General features: G+C 37.8%; 4 protein-coding genes across 5 annotated transcripts; 2 read left to right on the top strand and 2 right to left on the bottom strand.

Annotated features, from left to right (window-relative positions):
- Window positions 1–1,107: 1,107 nt before the first annotated feature.
- LOC135439841 (uncharacterized) lies at window positions 1,108–3,505 on the bottom strand. The gene is made up of 4 exons (XM_064698667.1): window positions 3,235–3,505; window positions 3,006–3,172; window positions 2,828–2,944; window positions 1,108–1,314 (listed from the first exon to the last, which is right to left on the bottom strand). Exons 1-4 carry the CDS (start codon window positions 3,460–3,462, stop codon window positions 1,194–1,196), a joined length of 633 nt encoding a protein of 210 aa, XP_064554737.1. The 5' UTR covers window positions 3,463–3,505; the 3' UTR covers window positions 1,108–1,193.
- A 2,245-nt stretch (window positions 3,506–5,750) lies between these two features.
- On the bottom strand, window positions 5,751–10,856 carry LOC135439902 (uncharacterized). Its single transcript, XM_064698769.1, has 6 exons — window positions 10,545–10,856; window positions 10,231–10,448; window positions 6,789–6,960; window positions 6,487–6,698; window positions 6,077–6,187; window positions 5,751–5,934 (listed from the first exon to the last, which is right to left on the bottom strand). The coding sequence occupies exons 1-6, from the start codon at window positions 10,854–10,856 to the stop codon at window positions 5,751–5,753; spliced, it is 1,209 nt and encodes a 402-aa protein (XP_064554839.1).
- Window positions 10,857–11,206: 350 nt separating this feature from the next.
- Window positions 11,207–12,986, top strand: LOC135439901 (uncharacterized). Its single transcript, XM_064698768.1, has 3 exons — window positions 11,207–11,449; window positions 12,058–12,578; window positions 12,701–12,986. Exons 1-3 carry the CDS (start codon window positions 11,207–11,209, stop codon window positions 12,984–12,986), a joined length of 1,050 nt encoding a protein of 349 aa, XP_064554838.1.
- A 990-nt stretch (window positions 12,987–13,976) lies between these two features.
- Window positions 13,977–15,131, top strand: LOC135439761 (uncharacterized). Of its 2 annotated transcripts, XM_064698552.1 has the most exons (4): window positions 13,977–14,232; window positions 14,332–14,471; window positions 14,531–14,736; window positions 14,801–15,131. In XM_064698552.1, exons 2-4 carry the CDS (start codon window positions 14,343–14,345, stop codon window positions 15,108–15,110), a joined length of 645 nt encoding a protein of 214 aa, XP_064554622.1. In that variant the 5' UTR covers window positions 13,977–14,232; window positions 14,332–14,342; the 3' UTR covers window positions 15,111–15,131. The 2 variants fall into 2 exon arrangements, with proteins under 2 accessions (XP_064554622.1, XP_064554623.1); XM_064698553.1 differs by lacking the exon at window positions 13,977–14,232 and having other exon boundaries at window positions 14,344–14,473.
- Window positions 15,132–19,204: the final 4,073 nt, after the last annotated feature.

Here is a 19,204-nt window from a genome sequence, read left to right as displayed (position 1 = left end):
GCGCCAAAGGCGCTTAAAGGCGCTCGCAAACATTTTAACAACACTTGGCATTTCATGCTGGTGACATTAAACAGCATCAGAAGCAGCAACTGCAACTTTTGTCATGCAATGAGGTCAACAATGAGCGTCCGCAATAAGTATGCTATATTTTTTGTACTTGGTTTTCTGCACTGCTCGCCTGTTTCATAAAAACGCCAATTAAATGCATGCTGCTGGTTGTAATAAAAAGGGTCACCTGGAAATGGCACAATTTAATTATAAATAAAAAACAACAGACATTAACTGCTGTGAAAACAACAGATAAAATGCGATCAATAGTTAACTAAGAATTAGTGAACAGGCTATGATATTGAAAAAAAAAAACTATATATATTAGTAATGGGATTACTTATTTCGACTTTATTGGTATTGGCTAAAGAAAATGGAACTTCTCGCTGACCCTACATTTATTTGCTTTTGAAGGCCAGGGATACAAGTTTTTAACAGCTTGTACATTTTGGACGGGGAAAATTTTCTAAAAAAGTAAATATTAAATAATATTAACGTATACAAAATCATTTCAACTGATAAGTCAATTAATTATTGACAGGCAGACTAGCTGATTAGAAATTTACTGAGCAAATTGGCAGACTTATTGACAGACTAACTGATTGATTTATTGACTCTCTAATTGATTGACTATTTTTAAAACCCTCGGATAAATCCATACAGATAACATTTTTGTGCGGATTGACTGACTCATTGATATATATATATATATATATATATTAAAGAGATTAACAATTGACAAGAGAGCCCGACCACATGATACTCATTCCGTAGCGTATATTAATAATAAATATATATATATATATATATATTTTTTTTTAAATATAAATATATATATATTTATATATAATTTTAAAGTAATTATGAATATACGGTACGGAATGAGTATCATGAGGTCGGGCTCTCTTGTCAAAAGCACTCTTGAACTTTTTTTGGCTTTGGACCCCTCCACGTAAAATCAATAAAATTTCTCGGAATCACAAATATAGGTACAAATGAATGTAGAGACATGGTAACTAACTAATTGGTTTCGTTTATTAAAATATTGTGTTCATTGAATTCTTGTTTTAATTAATGGTTATAGCTAAATCAATACGATTAGTTTGAGTAAATTATTCACACAAGATTAAATCACATATTTATTGTTAAACATCATCTGTATATGGTGAAATGCTGTCAAAGCTAAGCGGGCAATGGCTATGCAAAATCTGCTGGCAGTTCTCTTCGCGCAGGAAGGGCATGTGATGCTTCTCGTGTTCATCCAGGCTGTCAAAAAAGAAAAAAAAGAAACAAATTTAATAGTTTACAGTTGGAATGTCAATTTAGGCTTAACTTACGTAAACATATACCTAAATAGTTTATGCAAGAAACCCTGACTATGATCCCCAGCTATTGCTGTGCAGTATGCCTTCAGAACACAGGCCTGACCATCGAAGCCACTACGGTCCATAAGCTCATGGACTAGCTCGTACGTACCCCTTCTGAAGGGGCGATTCGCACGCTTCACTAGGACTGGCGTGTTAGCACGAAACCCATAGCCATGGGCCCAAACTGTTGACTTTGGTATCACATTGTTTTTTACGTTAACGCGGAACTTTCAAATTGAAAAATATATCAGTTGGCTATGGTCAATGGCAAGTGGAGCTGTTGCTGCTCAACTGTTACCTACAAACAAACGAGTTGTCTCTATAATGTCCAGAAAGCGTTTGGGTCGACTGTGCGTTGCATTCTGCTCCAATGCTACAGCCAGGGTGACCACAGCAGCAGTAAGCAACAGAGATACTCGAAGAACGCCCATTCTTGTGGCTGCAGGCGAAGACTTAAACTAAACCTCGAGTGACATGTAAGAAATGTGCCAAATGCACAAGATTCTAGGAGAAGTCAAACTGGTTCTGATTATAACACTGATTGTGACTGTGCTGCTAATTGCTCTAACTCACCAAATTCAAAGTTTTAGTTAGCGCGTAGGAAAATGGTTGACAAAATTAAAAAAAATTTGTAGAAGAAGAATGAAGGCTGTGGATAGCTACTCACATTATGTTCTTTTAAGAAATGGGTATAAAATTAAAAAGTTTAATTTTAGAAAACTCTTTCTAAAAATATATATTTTGGGATAAGTTTTTCAGGATAACTTTTTGTTAAAACAAATCACGAAAATTTTTTTTTTGTATGGTGATTTTTTGAAATCATCTTTACAAATCGACTCACCTTAAGTGAATACATATATGAATAACTTTAAAATTTATTGAGCAATCTTTTGACTTTTGAGAAAGGTGAGTAAAATGCTTAAGATATAATGAGTACCGTGTATAAGCGCATTATTTTTATCTAAGTCTATCTAAATCTAAAACCAGACTGATAATAGACACGTAGTGTGGGAGGGAGCCCGATAGGCGCCCTAACCAAGCAAAGATTACTAGAAAGAATAATATAAGATTGACTGGAGTAACAATGGAGCCTTGTGCCATCATGATGACTCTTAGAATGTTGGTAAAGGGTGGGAACCCTGACTTCTGTCCAAAAACATCAAACAACTCCTGTATAAAAACTAAACTGTTTTCTCGGAAAGAACTGGCCAGCCAGATGGGCAAGTCTCTTTGGGCGCTAACACGTTTTTTGTGGAGTCCACAAGCTGTTTTTACAGATGCGATACTTTCACCATATGTCCGTCACATCCTCTTCCCCCTGCCACTTAAAAGGCATAATCTATATCCCTTTAGTCTTGGTTAAATGAATATTCATATGCTCTTAACTTTTCTTTTCATAAACACACACTCACCTGAATATTAACTTGAGCAGCTTGAACAACATTCCGCTCTTCTGCTGGGGCTTATCCACATCCAAAATTGCCGTACAGAAAGATTTCAATAAACAGGCACGCCCATCAAAGCCGTGGCTAAGCGAAGCAAACTCGATTGAAACACACCCAACAACTCCATTAAAACGGCATGACTTACCCATCTAAGGCATTTTCCAGTTTTGAAAACAAATCGCGTTTGAAGAGGACACGGTTTCCCTTTCGCTGATCCTTGGGCTCGGGAAACGGATAATTGGCACGAAAGCCGAAGCCATAGGCGATTAGTGTGTTGATTTTGAGCAAGTTGTTTTTCGCATTAGTACGCCACTGTAGAGCAAAAAAGTGTATGCGTAAAAGGGGAGTGAAGGGTGGCTGCTTATATAACCCACCGACATACGCGAGCCCTTGGGGAACTCCAGGTAGCGTTTGCCCCGTCTCAGTATCCTGGTGTCATTGTTACCTGTCACCTGGTTAAAGTTGTCATAATGCATGTCAAAGTTGTTGCTATTGCTATCATGGTTGTGGCTGTGACTGGGGTCGGCCATTGCATCAGCAACCGCATCGAAATTGTCAGCACTTTGAACGACAGTTGGGCACATTCCAAACAGAAGCAGCATCAACAGCAGCAGCAGCCGGGTTGCAGCTGATGGGCGGGCTGACAGGCACAACAAGGAGTCGCTGGCTCGGCGCTTGTGCTTGTCAATTGTGCCGCTAATTAATACTCTTCCAGCCGACGACATCATATTACCAACAAAAATGTTCCTTTTTTTTTCTCTCAATTTTACTACAAACTTTTGTTTACATCGTCTTTGGCTTGTGTGATGTTGTGCTCGCAGTTCCGCTCGTGCGACGCGCTTCGGTCCAGTTTTTCCTGATGACTGATATGTCTGGTATATTTTATCAGTTTGACACAAATACCGGCAAAGAGCAACCTGAGCCTCAGTCCCAGCCCCCGCCTGAAAGCCTCAACCCAGCCAAGGCAAACAGACAAATAAGCAAACAACAAAAGTAACCAACTGAGAAGTCGTTGTCCTCAACTCTTTGTTGTTGTTATTATTGTTGGCTTTGCTTATTTACTTATTTATCGCTTTGTGTTGTTGTTGGTGTTGTCACATCGCATGTTTCTGTTTCTGTTCTTACGATTTTTGTGTTTTTTTTCTATTTTTCCCCTACTGGCTATTTGCTGCTTGTATTTAGAAGAGCACCGGACATGCCATCCACTTGTTAACACTTTTTCTCTATCTTCATCTGGCACTACTCTTCATGCTGATTCATGTTGACATGAAGAATTTACCGCGGGAATCATGGGCGCAATAATGAAAGAGGTGTGAAATATGAATCGAGCTTATATCTGTTCAAACTTCGCACTTGATAATAAAGAATTGATAATTGCCTTAATAAAGAATTTTCCAGATGTTCTGTTTTGATAATTAAGGTAGAATACAAATTTTTAAAGTATTTGCACTTCTTTTTGTAAAACGTGTTCTATATATATTCATAACCTAACCTAACTCTTAAGTACGTTTTTAATTTACTAATAAGTGCTATGATAATTATAGATGATTTTAAAGCAGCGATATGCACGCCAGTAAAATAGAGAGAGTGAGATTTAAGGTAGCCAGAAAGAAAGATAGAGAGAGAGACAGTGGAAGAGTGAAAAAAAGAGATTGGGGCAGAACAAGAAAGTAATTTAAATAAGAGTATAAGAAGGGATAAAGTTAATTTTATTGCCAACACAACTTGTGAATAAAATATTTATAATAAAAGCATGAAAATGCAAGTAAGTCTTACTTGAATTCATGAGAATCGCATAAAAGATAACATAATCGCATAACATTTCCGTCTGTCTGTATGAGCTGTCCAATGTCGTTTAGCCTATTTCGTATTTAAGATATCTTTCGTCTTTCCTTTTTTTAAGGTAACTGGTGCAGTTCAGTGTTTGGTTCATAGTAAAAACAGAACTACTGCTTTAGTTACGACTGTTGTAAGCTAAATACCCCCAACTAGGGGGTACACTCGACTAAAGCACATAAAAGATAGCAGGTCGAATTCATATATTGTTCCCTTTCAAAACACATTTATGTCATTTTGAATTCTCGCATAAATGTTAATGATTTAATATACATTTTTATTATTGCTACATAAAGCCACACATCATTAAATTGTCATGACTCAGCTGCTTAGTTTATTAGACGATTTATCTTAGCCCATAGTATATTCCAGGGATCCAAATAATTATATGTTATGCGCTGAGAAAATAATCTTAAGTTTTGTTTTAATAATTTGGAAGAAATAATATTTTTAATAATTATTATTCGTGATAAAAAAGAGGAAATGTATTTGTAAAATTTTGAAAGAATTTTTTTAAGCCATCCCTGGTATGTCCTTAACAAATATTGTCAGCTGTCTATGTCAACTGGAAGTTTCTCAGCGCTTAAATGCTCCACTCAATTTTCACTCAACTGTCATGTCAAGCAATTTTCCGAGCTTGTTGATTGAATTAAATTTCGAAAAGTTTGCCAAATGTATTTGTTGTTGCTTCGCCGCTGTTGTTGTTGTTGTTGTTATTGTTGCTGTTGTTGTGTTTCTTTTCAATTAAATAATGTTCGGGCTTTTGTGCAGGTCGAGGCTCCAGACGGCAACGGACACTGACACATATCCGTCAGCCGCAGCCCGCCTCGTTGAAGCTTTTTTCCACTCTCGGAGCCCGACAACACAGCTAGACCTGGCACCGATTGGACAAAATGGGGTGCACGTCAGCTTTGGAAGAGGGGGAAGGGATGATGTTGAGAAAAATGAATTGCCATTTATAACCCGGTGGCAACAAGTGACCAAGATGCCAGGGGGGACAGATAGGTGAGCGGCCATTAAAACAATTTCATAAGACAATTTTTAGTATTGCAATTTATTGGGCATAATAATTTTTCGGCGGCGTCGAGTATTTTCCAAAAGCCAACTCTAGTAGCGAAAACTGGCAGTTATATTGCTTGGCACAATCAAAATTGTGGGCATGGCGATAGGCATTATCGTAGTGTACAATATCCGAATTTTCGTGTAGCTCTCGCGAAAAAATACGCTGCTTGGGCAGACTGAACGAGAGAGAGAGAAAGGGAGAGATAGAGAGAGAGAACAAAATACATATGTATTATTTAGTTACTCTATTAAATATAACAAGTAAATTTTTGTATTTATATATTAAAATAAGTTTTAGTAGAAGCTCCATTGACCCACCTGAAGATTGTACGCAGCATCTCACCAACCATGTTCATCTTGGTACGCTGGAAATACTGACGACTTTCGCAGAGAGTACGCAAAATGCAATCACGTCCATTGTAACCCATGCTGAAAGTCGAGAAGTGTTTGTAAAAAATTTATTTATTTTCATATTTATGTTTATAAAGTATCGACGACATCTGAAAATTTTATTTAAAATATTGAACTTGAAGATTTATAATCGGATTATATGTATATTAGCCAAAGTCCATTTTTTTCGAATTAAACTGTATAGAAATCAAATCTAAATCATTTGAAAGGGGAAAATGTAAAGGAAATGTATTTGGACTTAATTTAGCGGCTAATTAAGAGTTAACTATATGCTGCCACATTATAAAGCATATTTATAAGATCGACATATTCATTACTTATCAACAATAGCTTCAATATCCTGATAGATTGCACTTCTGGTTCGGCGCCGCAAAACTGCTGCCGTTGTTGGACGCCGCGAGAGGCCGTGCAGGCTCTCCAGGATCCACGTATTGTTGGGCAGATCATAGGCAACGCCCCAATTGAGGCCGAAACTATTGTGGGCATAGTAGGGATTGCCAATGATGCCCACAGTGAAGCACACAGAAACCTGAACATTGAAAATGGCAAAAAATCAGAGATATTATTTCACTTGCTCCGCCGGGTCGAGGCTGATATCCAATGTGACAGTGACACATACGGTAAACGAGGAACCCTCGGGAAAGCTGAGATAGCGCCTGGGCCGGCTCAGTACGCGAACGGACTTCGCCGGCGAGACGGCGGACGGTGCAAATGACGCAGACGTTGTCTTTGCACGTTCCATCATATTCATCAATGTTGGCGTCGGCCATAAATCATTGGAAGCGTTGGTACTGGGAAGTGGCGCGTCGGTTTCATAGCTCACGAGATTGGTTGGCAGCCAAGTGGCTGCATTTGCAGCACTTGTCGTTGCAATTAAATCGTAAATCAAAAACTTGGCAACAATTAAACGATAATTAAACAATACGAGATACGCGTAAATCATGGCCAGGTACGTGCAACACAAGTCGAAACTCTGAATACAACTGCCAGCAGACAACTGCAAACTGCCGCAGACAAAGGCTGAAGAATTGCTGCCAAAGAAATTGCCAAAGTGCAAATGTGCCAATCGACAGTTGGCGTCGGAATCCAAGTTGCAACGCTCGTTGCACTGCAACCACTTCCAGTGGCAGTCACAGTCACGTTTACAATAAACATGGCGCAGACAGACCACACAGCCAGGCATACACACACACACACACACACATTCATTTAGAAGCTGTGGCATACCTAGACAGTTGCTGCACTTTAATTGAATTGCCTGCAACGGTCTCTGGGACGAGGCATCCACCTGCTGGTCGTCGTGGCATGTGTCTTGTGCAAAAATAGTTAACGCCTGTGGCAAAGTCAAAGATGCCGACGCCGACAGCGCCGATGAAGATCGATGGTTTGATTGCCATTCAATTGATGGAGTGGAACAGAAGCTGCCCTAAGTTGGTTAAACTTAACGAATCTTATGCGTTAATAGCTTATAAATGTATATATATATATTGCGACCCATGCTTTTAAAGAACAGCCGAGCAGTTCCTACAGCTTTAATACCAGCAGATGTGAGCATATAATTTGAGGAGCTTTAATGTTTCACAATGTAATCAAAATTTAAAAAATTACAGCAGGTTTGTTCATGTAATGTTTCACAATGTAACCAAAATTTAAAAAATTACAACAGGTTTGTTCTTTTGTAAACAGTTTAGTGTACCTCGATTGTAAAGATTGAATATAATATTTCCTTCAAGCTTTCAGTTCAGTTCAGCAATACTTGCAATTATGTCGACAAATTTGCAGAAGTGTGCGCATAATCCTATTTAGAATAAATAATTCAATTTTATAAGTAGCAGTCCCATCTCTACCTCCTGACGAAAAACGTAATATCAAATATATATTAAGAGTATTATAATGTTTCACAAAATGTGTCCCCCAGGCAGGAAGATTTATATATGATCTGAACAATAAACAACTAGCTGCAAATATATTCTAAAGTCGGACCCTCCTCTGGAGCGGATGACGCTCACGGTTCGCCAAAAGAGTTTTCACTGTACAAGATTGTCTTTCTCCTACTAAAAAATGCACGTTCGTGCGTATGTGCATTTCTTGACATATTAAAGCAATGCAGACCTAGTAATTGTAGTATATCCTCTAGTAATTGTATAATTCAACAGAAATATATAGTTTAGCATAAATTAAACCACACACAAAATTAATTCAAGTATGTTGGCAAAGTTATAAAACTACCCGTGCTCGCATATCGAGAAATGTCAAACAAAGCTTCGTTGTGTGTTGGCCATGTCAGTGGCTGGAAGTGTTGGAACAAGCAAACAAACAAATAACTTCATTAACCCTACATGGCATACAACGCACATACGTATAGTACATACTGCTGTCTTGCTTGGCACAACACACATACACCATATTACAAGGGTGTGCGAGTGTGGCCGGGAGTCTTTTGGGGGGTCCATTAGAACAATGGCGCCCGTAAAGCAGAGGCCAAAGTCGATGACAAAATTGGCAGGCATCAATTGTGGCCGCTAAGCAAAACAGACAATCGAAGCAAAAAAGAAACGACTCGAAACGAATCGATTCGAATGAAAACAATCATAAAATAGTCGTATCCCAATCCCCAGATGAGCACGTGTATAAAAGCCGTGCTTAGGTCAATGGAACAGCCCGCAATAGTTGGCAAAGTTAAAGGCAAATGGGCTGGCCAAATACTTCTGATGCCCACTCGAAGCTTGGGCAGACACTGCAAATGAGGCTAAAATAGACAAAAGCTCTTTGATTACCATGACAATGTCCGTGTGTGTGTTTTGCTTTGATAAGGCCAGGACATTTTACAGATAGAATGTACAAGATATAGTGGGTACTACAAATTCGAAAGATTCATGTATGGAGACGTCACTCCTTCGAGGGCGTTGCACATAATTCTGCCCAATTATGTTCCATTTTGTTATGCATTTTTGCTTGGGTCAATATTAAAGTTGCGCTAAAAGACTTTTCGGATATTAAACTATTTCCGAAGCATACAAAAAGCCAATTTAAATGCTAATATAAAACCCCAACATTTTATTATTATGCCAGCCACACGCATTCACACTAACACACACACATACAAGCACACATACAGCCGCACTCACCCACATAGAATGTTGAAATGCGTGGAGCAGCAAGAGACCTTGGCCATGGGGCAGGTGGGGACTGTAAGAGGGACGACCACTTGGGCTGCGAAAGTTGCCTTGGGTTTGCCCGCACTGTGCGTGATAAGCCAAGTGCTTGGGCTGATTTTGGCACCAGCAAACACAGACACACACGCACATACGGTAATATATATGTTTATATATATAAGTGGGTATAAATCTATATACTCTTACAATCTGAGTGCAAACAGGAACAGAGAATCAATTCGTATACGCACACATTTAAAGTAGCTACATATGATTTTCGTATTGGGATATTTATTGAATGCCCAACATATACCAAGAGCAAATATTAAGTACGAGTGTCCCCTTAACGACTGCATGATGCTCTGCAATATAAGAACAACACACTAACAACATCTACTCGTACGTTCAATTTATAATAACCTGGAAGTGGGGATACAATTTAAATAGTAGTTGTTCGGATCAAATCAAAGAGAGAAATAATCGAACACTCTAAAATATTTATAAAACATTTTTCTGTTTTCACAGTTGTACCTATTGTTAAAATATTTTATAATCTGAAACTGTAACTAAAAAAGTCAAGTCTCTCAAAACTTTGAAAGTATTGAAGCTATGAACAATACTTTTGCATTTTAACAGATAGCCTAACATATTTTATTTTAGTTAAAGTTTCATATTACAAATTACTTTAATCATAATATAATATTTCGATTAAATTATAGTTATTAGGTTTGTTTTTAAAAAGGAAAAAAATAATAAAATATTAAGCTCAATATATGAGGATTAATTATGTAAGCTTTGGGTTAGCTACAGGATAGTTAAATTGGTGGAAATAGGTTTCTGACCGTATGACCTTTAAATACCCTATATAACAGAATAACATCCAGTTGCACAAGGCACATGGCTCACCTGTCTATCATTGTCTCCAAGTTTCCATATAGATCACGTCGATGCCTGCGTTTGATTTTGGCGAGTGCTGTGCCTGGCTTCTTTGTGTTCCAGCCATGGGCATTCTGTAGCACCCATGTGATATTGGGCAAATCGTAGGCAACACCCCAATTCAGACCCATGCTAAGATACAACAAGTTGGGATTACCGAGGACGCCTGTGGTCAGGCAGACTGCAGCCTAAGTTGGTAAAGAATTTGGCTTAAACTATGCAGAAACTTTGATGCTGTTGTGCGTGTGTATTGTCTGTTGTCTGTGCTTTGTGTGTTCACTTACAGATGCCGATGAACCCAACGGAAATGCCACAAAACGTTTCCCCCTCGAGAGTTTACGCTGCGACAATGGCCTCAATGAAGCAGCCGGCGGTGCCAATGGGTCCAGTTCCTCAGCGGCTGCCAACGTGATATTGTTGACATGGTTTTCGTGATTCGTATGCGCATCAATGGACGTTGCCAGCCGCGGCGCTGTGGCAAACACATCCAGGACATCGCTCTTGGCCCATGCATTCAGTGATAGCTCGTACTGGCATTGGCCCAACAACGGCAGCAACAGCAGCTCCAGCAGAGACACCAGCCAAGTGTTTGACATATTCCGGCTGCGTATTTTTTAACAACTGATTTGAAGATTGGGCCTTTGATTTTGAATTTGAGAGGCGGCTTTAGATTTGCCATTCCCATTGATTTGTGGCCTATGCCAAGCTGTTAATTAAATTAGATTGCAAACTGGTTCAGAGCATGACCCGATTCTCGTTGGCCCAGCCAGCGCAGTTAAATCGAACTAATTGCTTGGCCAAACAAACTTGCATTGCGGTCAATCATGGGCCGTACTCCAGGCCCAAATTGACTAGCCACGCAGTGCCTCAAATTCTTGGGCCAACTTTGCTCTTCAGTTCGGCAGGCGCCTGGTTCCGTACTTTAGTCTTTAGCTGTGCGCTTGCAATGGCCAACGTTATAGGAAGTCGCATATTCCGTTTGCTCCTGGCGCTGCTGCTTAGCTTCTCGCTGGCTTTGGTCAGAGCTGGCAATTACAGCAGCAGCTTTGGCTTCAGCTCCAACATCTCCGACAGTTCCAACAGTTCCTGCCGTGCTGTCAGTTATCTCCGTGAGAAACCACTGCATCTGCCGCACTTGCTGCAGCGGCAAAAGCGTTGGCTTATCTTTGAACTGGGCACCTCCGTCACAGTGAGTAACAATGCTTCCAAATGTATATAATCCATGGGAAATCATAAAACGGTTTGACATAATACCGTGTGTGCTTAATGCAGTGTTCCTCAATGTATTTTAAATCCTAACCGAATACAAATCTAAATCCACAAATTTAATAAAAACGTATATAAAGTAAAGTAGTTAAAAGACGTTTGGAAAAAATATCAAAAAATAATCAAATATTTTATTATTATTATTATCGTAATATTAATATTATTTCTATTATTATATAGCAGAAAATAGATAGATTCCTGGTCAGCATCAATAACCGCGTTGATCTAGCCTTGTCCGTATGTATGAACGCCTCTATCTCAGAATTAGCATGAACGAGAGACATGAGGAAATCTCTTAGGTTTTAAGAATTGTCCAGAATAGTACTTATAAACAAATCATTTATATTTCATTTTGTGGCCTTCGGCTAAGACTCTGTGATTCGATCCCGCATCCTCCTAAAATGACTTGATTAAAGGTTATCTAAGAGACTTTGCAATATAATTAATCTGTCAATACCTAGATATTAAATAATATCTTGATCTAACCATTCTGCAGTGTCCAGTATCATTTCATGCTCTTGTGCTTGACAGGTTACGGCCAATTGTGCAAAGGCTTTGGTGGACACCATACCCAGAGGCATGGTACTGCTTGCCGAGGCAACGGCAATTTATGATTTGCCTGGATCGGTTGACGATTGGTTGCCACGTCGCAGGCGCAAGCCCAAGCCCCCACCGCCGCCGCCACCACCACCTCCACCACCACCACCACCGCCAGCTCCAGTTGCTGTTGTACCAGCTCCAGCACCCTTACTCTTTTCACAGCAACCGGTGATTGTTCCTTTAAGTCCTGCCGATCCCGTGCAGTCGTTTTACTTTGCATATCCACACGCAGCGCCGGTTCTGGGTCGCCGCAAGTCCTATGTGAAGCAGGTGCACAGCGGCTGTCCGGCATCCAAGCTAGTAAGAGATGCGTACGGCAACTATTACTGCCGGCCCACAGCAGAGTCACGCCGCCTGCGGCGTGAGCTACAAAGAAATGGAGCCAATCTCCTGAATGACGGGCAGAGTCCACATGGAATGCTGTTCGATTTGCTGGGAATGCTGTCTGCGATGTAAGTACACTAAATATCAAAAGGTCGTGCACTTCTCAATCCAACTCTATCTCTCTCTCTCTCTCTCTCTCTCTCGCTCTCTCTGTCTCTCTATCTCTGTTTCTTTCTCTCCCTCCCTGAAGACATCAGTATGAGCCGCGCTACTGCATCATGCGGACTCTTTGCGAGTCCCGCCATCTGCTGGCACCACCCGGCCAATCGCTGTTTCACGATATTTTTCGCATTCTGCTGCGCTACGTGCATCCGGAGATTGCCCATAAGCCCATATATCGCAAGGCCTTTACCAGTGGACATTCGCTGCATGAGTGCGCACGGTGGTATGGCGCGCACTGTCCACAGAGTTTTTTGCTACACTTCAGCTCACAGTTTCAGAGCAAATTTGCAAATGCATTTAATAAAGCGACCTAAAAGACACAAACAAATACGTTATTTACGCATGGGGAAAGCGTACTGAACTTTGGTTGACCTGCTATGAAATGATGTGTTATAATACTCGTGTACGATTGTTCCTATTTCACATACAGTTAGGAGTATACTGAAATAGGGACTGAAAGATGTTACTAAATGTGTGCATGTAGAAAATTACGAGATAGCCTGTGCTGAAGTCTGAATCGATTTAACCTATATTTTTATTTATAGGTATATAAATATATTCGTAATAATGTGCTCACCCGAAGTTGGACAATTATTTTATTGTAGGAGGGTAACAATCATTGATATACACATTATTAAAACAATGAAATAAGTAAAAAGCGGATTAATAATAACTTAAAAGGTGAGAGAGGGAGACCTAGACTGTAAGAGGGTTTGAGACTGCGACCATAGCTATATTAACGCGTGTGTTTGAACAAGCATAAAAACTAGTATGCTTTGCTTTAGCTTATGAGAATCGCATAGTGGAGCGCTCTAAAAAATATTTTTACTAATTAGAAACACTGCGGAGTAGTTATCAAAAAAGTAATGCAATCTTGGCTTGCGTTTAGTATGAGATATTCTTGTCCGCCAAAGTTAGTATATTTTCATAATAATTGAAACAGTTGCAATCAACAAAATGTATAATACTTATATATTTTTTTCGGCGATTTTGATGTGTTCTCGGTTGCAACAAATCTCTTACCCTTCGATTTTTGCAGAGCACTCGGCAAACACCAATTTTTTAATGCTTGCCAAAAAAATGCCTTTCCATAAATTGGCAACCAAAAAAAAATTTTATTTTATTATGTGTCAGGCCAAAAAGTGCAATTGAATTTCAGTAAATATCCCAAAACTGACATATTTATTGGCATACATTCATGTATACACAAGAAAAAATAAATATTGCGTGTATACATAAATAAATATGTCCGATATACATATATATATATATATATTTTTTTTTTTCATTTTTTAAAAGTTTGAACTATAATTTCTGTTTATTTTTGGCTTTCATTGATTGTAAAAGGCCGAAGTTTAAATGTTGATACAAATTTGCGTGACGCAGTAGTCTATGCCGATGGTATGGACATTTGGGCCATGTCGGAGGCATAACAGTAACCATATAATTGTTAGCCGTTGTGCCACATTTTGCACCATGTCGCTAATGAGCGCACTCAACAACAGTTGAGCTAATAGGCCACTAAAGAGGTAAACACAGGGCCAGCTAAGTGCGGATCAGGTGAGCAGCATTTAAGTAGCCAGGAGGCTGGCCAGTCTCTGTTCGAATGTGATGCTGTCAAAATGATACGCTTAATCCATATTTTACTAAGTGCAATAGTTTTGCTCTCAATGGCACATGCTTCTCTGCCGGAGTTGGGGCATGGGACTGGGGCAGATGCCAATGACACAAGAGCGGTGCCCAAGCTACTTAGTCGTCAAAAGCGTTATTTGGCATTTCCGGAGGGATCGTCGGTTTCGGTGTGAGTGCTGCCAGTTAATGTGAATACAATGGCAACTAACTAAATTCGTCTGGCTAGGCGGCGATTTGCATGACCATCGGTATGATTGGTAATCCCGATGTGGATTATCTTAGCTGGGCCGTCAACTGGGGTGTGGCATATAATCTACCCAATCGTAATTGGGTTATACAGCATGCACATGGCTTTGCCAATCTCACCAAGCCAATGGTGCAGCGCCGGTCGCGACGCAGCTTCTACGATGAGATGCAATCCGCCTTTGATCAGTAAGTATGCCCAATTATTATCTCAACCTAAACTAACACAATTCCATGAAACTTTTTTGAGTAGCATGGGCTTCAATGGACGTGCTTGCCTGGCTCGTGCGCTCTGCGAGAGTGGCAAGTATATGCATGCTCCCGGCCAGCGTGGCAACATGTTGGAGGAGTTGGTGCGCACCGTGCTTAGCATGCCTTCATCGCCAGTGGCAGAACATGAGCCGCAGGCTCATCACCACTATGACCGCATCTATCGACGCTCCAAGCGGAAGTCGCGCGACTGCCACGAGCTTTATCCGGGCTGTCAGTTTTCTCTGTTGGCGCTGGCTCTGGGCAAATATGTGGCAGCCCCTGCGCAGTTTACCAAATATAATTTTATGTGAATAAAACTAAAATAATAAAATAATTTCCATAATTTTTCTAATTGCACACAATATGCAATCCATTTCCAAGAACAGAAAACATTTTATGGTTTTTTTTAAAACAAATTATTTTCATTCTTCTTTATTTAATAACGCGTAACATTTATTTATATAGTAATTGTTTTTCTTGTTTTTATGCATTTGTTTATTTCAGTTTTTAATTTTTGTATATCTTTTATTTGCAATTGTTGCTCTTTTTTATTTCTTCAATATTATGCTAGCCATTTTCTGAGAATCTTAGATCTTAGCTTCAATCCAATTTTCGTTATTAATTTTGTTTGCAAATGCAAATTTTACGTTATACATTTTATATGCTAGCATTTAGTTATTATTTTTGTTATTTTATATAGTTTGTTGTGGTTGTTGTTAAGTTACTTTGTTGCTCAAGTTACATTTTGTGTGCTTGTGACTCTGCGCGTGTCAATTGTATTTTTCTCAGTGTGGTGTGATTCAAAGGAGCTTGGATGCATTTTGTGTATATATGCATATACATACATATTTATGTATGCTTTGTATGTGAAATGTAAATGCAAGTTTTAAAATTTAATTTTTGTTTGGCATTTACCTTGAATATTAATGCGCAAACACATTTGCTTACTTGTTTGTTCATTTTTATTTTGGGCTTCCATGTTTTTGTCTTAATTTGCTGTGTAATTATATTTGTTTAGCCTACGATTAAGCCAAACATTACTTGTTTGTCTCTTTGTTTATTAATTGCAAATATTTTACATACGTTTTTTTTATACTCATAGCTTAATAAACTTACATTTTGTATTTGATTTAACTAAATACTCAATTCAGTTAAAATTGATTTGTGTATAATTTTTGCAAAACTTTTTTTAGTCAGCGCTGAAAACGCCTAACTAAAAATTGGTTTTGTTTTGACATTTCGTTTTGGTGTCAGTTACGGCTATTTTTAATATTTGTGTTTTTTTTTTCTTCTCGTACTTTTATATTTATTGATCAAATATTTTTATTTAGTGTAACATGCGCAATGGCATTTAATATTTAACTTTAATTTGTGGTGTTGTTTTCCCCAGTGAGTAGCAAGATTTTATTTTCTTGTAGTTTGCGTTTTTTTTTTGTAATTTTGTTGGGCTTCTAAGTTAAAAATCTTGTTGCTAAAATTTATAATAATTTTATTTTTTATTGAATTAAGATTGAAATTGCAAAAACTGTTTTTAAAATGTACACAAGAATGCAACATAAGCGCTTTAAACTAATGGCATCTAGCAGTTAATACACAAAATATACACACATATGCCATAATTCATATATATACGTATATAAATATGCATCATGCAAGTACTTATGTACGGCTGATTTAAAAATTACAACTATGTTCATTAACTAAGTAGCTTACACATTTGATTACCGTTTCCTCATTCACATACATACATACACATATACGCACACATACAAATTATTATGCTATTATAAAAATGATGTGATCAAAACATTCTCGTATGCACTTTATACAATTTAAGTATTTGTAGTTGTGTGGATTCGAGCGGTTGTGTGTGTGTGTGTGGGTGTAGATGTGCATTTGAATATTTTTACTGTTTTTTCAACAATTATAAGCTACAAATATGATAAAAATAATACTGAAATTATATTGTGAAGGTTTTTGGAGAATGGGCTTTCTAAATTTGCAAGAGACGAATGAATTATCATTAAATATTTTACCTACATCACCACTTTCTCTCTCTCCCTCGTTCTCTATAACATTTTTTGAAATATTATACAATAGTTGGTTGAATTTGTCAACAAAATGAAATTGTTAAAATTCGTTAATTGCGTTTTGTGGTTTCCGAAAGGTCTGACAATGAGTTTAAGTGGAATGCGTTGAAACATTGCTGATTTTACATGTATTTAGATGTGTGCTGAACATTTGTATTTTTTTTTGTTTGCTATGATTGAAACCTTTTATTCATTGCACTTTTAAAAGTTTTATATATTTTTTTGTTGATATATTTGTGGTGTTTTTGGCAACTCAACGCAAAGTTATCTGTGTGATTATAGCATTAATTGTATGTACACGACGTTAGAGGGGAGGAGGGGGTAGCAAGCAAAAAAGTCTGGAAACATGTGATTTCTATTGTCAGGTACTTAATAAATTTTGAAGACAGTGGGGATTGTATGAATAGAGAGCGATTGGAGGAGATCTTGGCCCTAAAAGTGTGCAATATAGACTTGGCGAGATGAGTTGCCGTGCAGTGCTTTTGTGTGAGTGTGTGTGTGTGTGTGTGTGTGTGTTGTGGCATAAGTTGAATAAATATTTGGTTTTACATTCATCAGCTCCACTGGCCAGTGCGCTTCCAATAATTTGGTTTAGCAATACGCAGACTTTGATTCTTGTTGTGTTTGCTACAAAAGACGACCTTTGATTGGAAGACATCCGATTTTATGTTTTTGAATCTCAGGGTCAAGCCGCATATATATATCAAATACTTATTTTTGGTTTCATAATTTACTTGTTTAATATATTTTGTTAATAACTATTTCACGTTTAACTAATTATGATTATTGTAAGTGCTAAGTGTGGCTCCAAAATTTGCATAAAATGAAACACTTTGTGGTTGTGAGCGCCCTTTCCGAATGATATTTAACTACCAAGCAGTTATATTGATGCTAGTGAACGATTGCCAGAAAATACGCATGAATCCTCACTCAGCTCAGTTACACTTCGCAAACTGGCGACCAATACCAAGTTCGGCAATGTTTCAGTGTTGGAAAGGGCACTGCAGCTGCTTCATCTAAATGGGAGGTGTGTTGTCTAGCAATTGTGTACATGATTTCGTTGTCTGCTGTGATAACTGTACTCAAAATAAGTTTACCTGAAATAAATTCTGGTTGCTCTTTTATCTGTTTTAATTAATGCTTTCAATGTGTTTCGTGCTAATTTGGTCTGACAATAAAGTTATCATATGGGATTTGGATCTAATTTTGTGTCAGAGCCTATTTTTTTCTCTCATATTTGCTTAACTAGTTTGTTGTTTCTGTGTATGTATGTGGGTTGTATGTATTGGTGTTGGTGTAAGTATTGACTATCTTTGATATATACACTTTATGAGTATGTTACTAGGTATATAGTATTATTATGTTATACTTAGCTAGTGGTTGCCTAAGGTATTACGACTTAAACCACAATGTTAACTTCGAGCCCCGTTTTGCAATGTCTGAATTATCGTACGAGTAACTTACTTATCTAGTCGTTTCATTTTGAGTGTGAATCTGAGATACGCAAATTCTGAATGTATATATACATATCTATATATATTTAATGTATATGTATGTATGCAGATATACGAGTATTTTTTAATGTACTTTTTTTGTATTTTATTTTGTCTTATTTGTGGCAGTTTTTTAATTACACGTTTTATTTTGTTACCAATTTCGTTTATTTTTTTTGCTTGCAGTGCTCAAAACTATGCAGCATTATTATTATAATTTTAATTTGCTTTAAATTGTATTCTTGCATTTGTTTTATTTTGTTGTTTTTCACACACTTAACATTTAGCTATAACCTGGAACATTCAACTAAACGCGTTTTAGAAAGGCAAATTCAAAATGTTTGACATTACTAGCATAATTTTCAGTTAAACACGTTGTGCTTACTTTAAATATTATTAACATTAATTATTATTAATTAATTACATACATAAATGCTATTTAATGTGCAAATGAACTGTACAATTATGAATTTGAATTGTACTAACCGACTAACTGACTGACTGACTGTTGAATGACCGATTGTTTGCTTGTGTGTGTGTGTGTTGAGTGTGCACGCGCACAAGCACATACACACACGCACACGCACAAGCCTCTTTGATTATAACCTAAAAACACAACCAATGAGAGCATTTACACGTCCATGTATTTGACTTTTTCGAATCGTCTTCGAATTTGCATAGTTGGTACCATTTTGTTAGAGTTGTATTATTATTTATTTTATTTAAATAGTTGTTTATTTTAAAATTTCTGTATTAATTTTTTTTGTTTTGCAATAGCGTGTCGATTTTCCCAAGTGAAACAATTTACAATAATGGTAGTTG

Source organism: Drosophila montana, unplaced genomic scaffold (genome assembly GCF_035044405.1).
Source record: "Drosophila montana isolate Dmon_TW-CO22-7 unplaced genomic scaffold, ASM3504440v1 contig_779_1, whole genome shotgun sequence".
NCBI classification, from domain to species: Eukaryota; Metazoa; Arthropoda; class Insecta; order Diptera; family Drosophilidae; genus Drosophila; species Drosophila montana.
This window is presented reverse-complemented; position numbering and strand designations above follow the sequence as displayed.

Excerpts from the sequence above, each read along its gene's own strand:
- LOC135439841 (XM_064698667.1), bottom strand. The coding sequence starts at position 3,462 with ATGCTGCTTCTGTTTGGAATGTGCCCAACTGTCGTTCAAAGTGCTGAC. Across the intron at positions 3,173-3,234 it reads CCAAGGGCTCGCGTATGTCG|TGGCGTACTAATGCGAAAAA; the intron begins GTGGGTTATATA and ends TTTGCTCTACAG. Across the intron at positions 1,315-2,827 it reads CTGCTCAAGTTAATATTCAG|CCTGGATGAACACGAGAAGC; the intron begins GTGAGTGTGTGT and ends CTTTTTTGACAG.
- LOC135439902 (XM_064698769.1), bottom strand. The coding sequence starts at position 10,856 with ATGTCAAACACTTGGCTGGTGTCTCTGCTGGAGCTGCTGTTGCTGCCG. Across the intron at positions 10,449-10,544 it reads CGTTGGGTTCATCGGCATCT|GCTGCAGTCTGCCTGACCAC; the intron begins GTAAGTGAACAC and ends TTACCAACTTAG. Across the intron at positions 6,699-6,788 it reads CCGAGGGTTCCTCGTTTACC|GTTTCTGTGTGCTTCACTGT; the intron begins GTATGTGTCACT and ends TTCAATGTTCAG.
- LOC135439901 (XM_064698768.1), top strand. The coding sequence starts at position 11,207 with ATGGCCAACGTTATAGGAAGTCGCATATTCCGTTTGCTCCTGGCGCTG. Across the intron at positions 11,450-12,057 it reads AACTGGGCACCTCCGTCACA|GTTACGGCCAATTGTGCAAA; the intron begins GTGAGTAACAAT and ends TGTGCTTGACAG. Across the intron at positions 12,579-12,700 it reads CTGGGAATGCTGTCTGCGAT|ACATCAGTATGAGCCGCGCT; the intron begins GTAAGTACACTA and ends CCCTCCCTGAAG.
- LOC135439761 (XM_064698552.1), top strand. The coding sequence starts at position 14,343 with ATGGCACATGCTTCTCTGCCGGAGTTGGGGCATGGGACTGGGGCAGAT. Across the intron at positions 14,472-14,530 it reads CGGAGGGATCGTCGGTTTCG|GCGGCGATTTGCATGACCAT; the intron begins GTGTGAGTGCTG and ends TCGTCTGGCTAG. Across the intron at positions 14,737-14,800 it reads ATGCAATCCGCCTTTGATCA|CATGGGCTTCAATGGACGTG; the intron begins GTAAGTATGCCC and ends TTTTTTGAGTAG.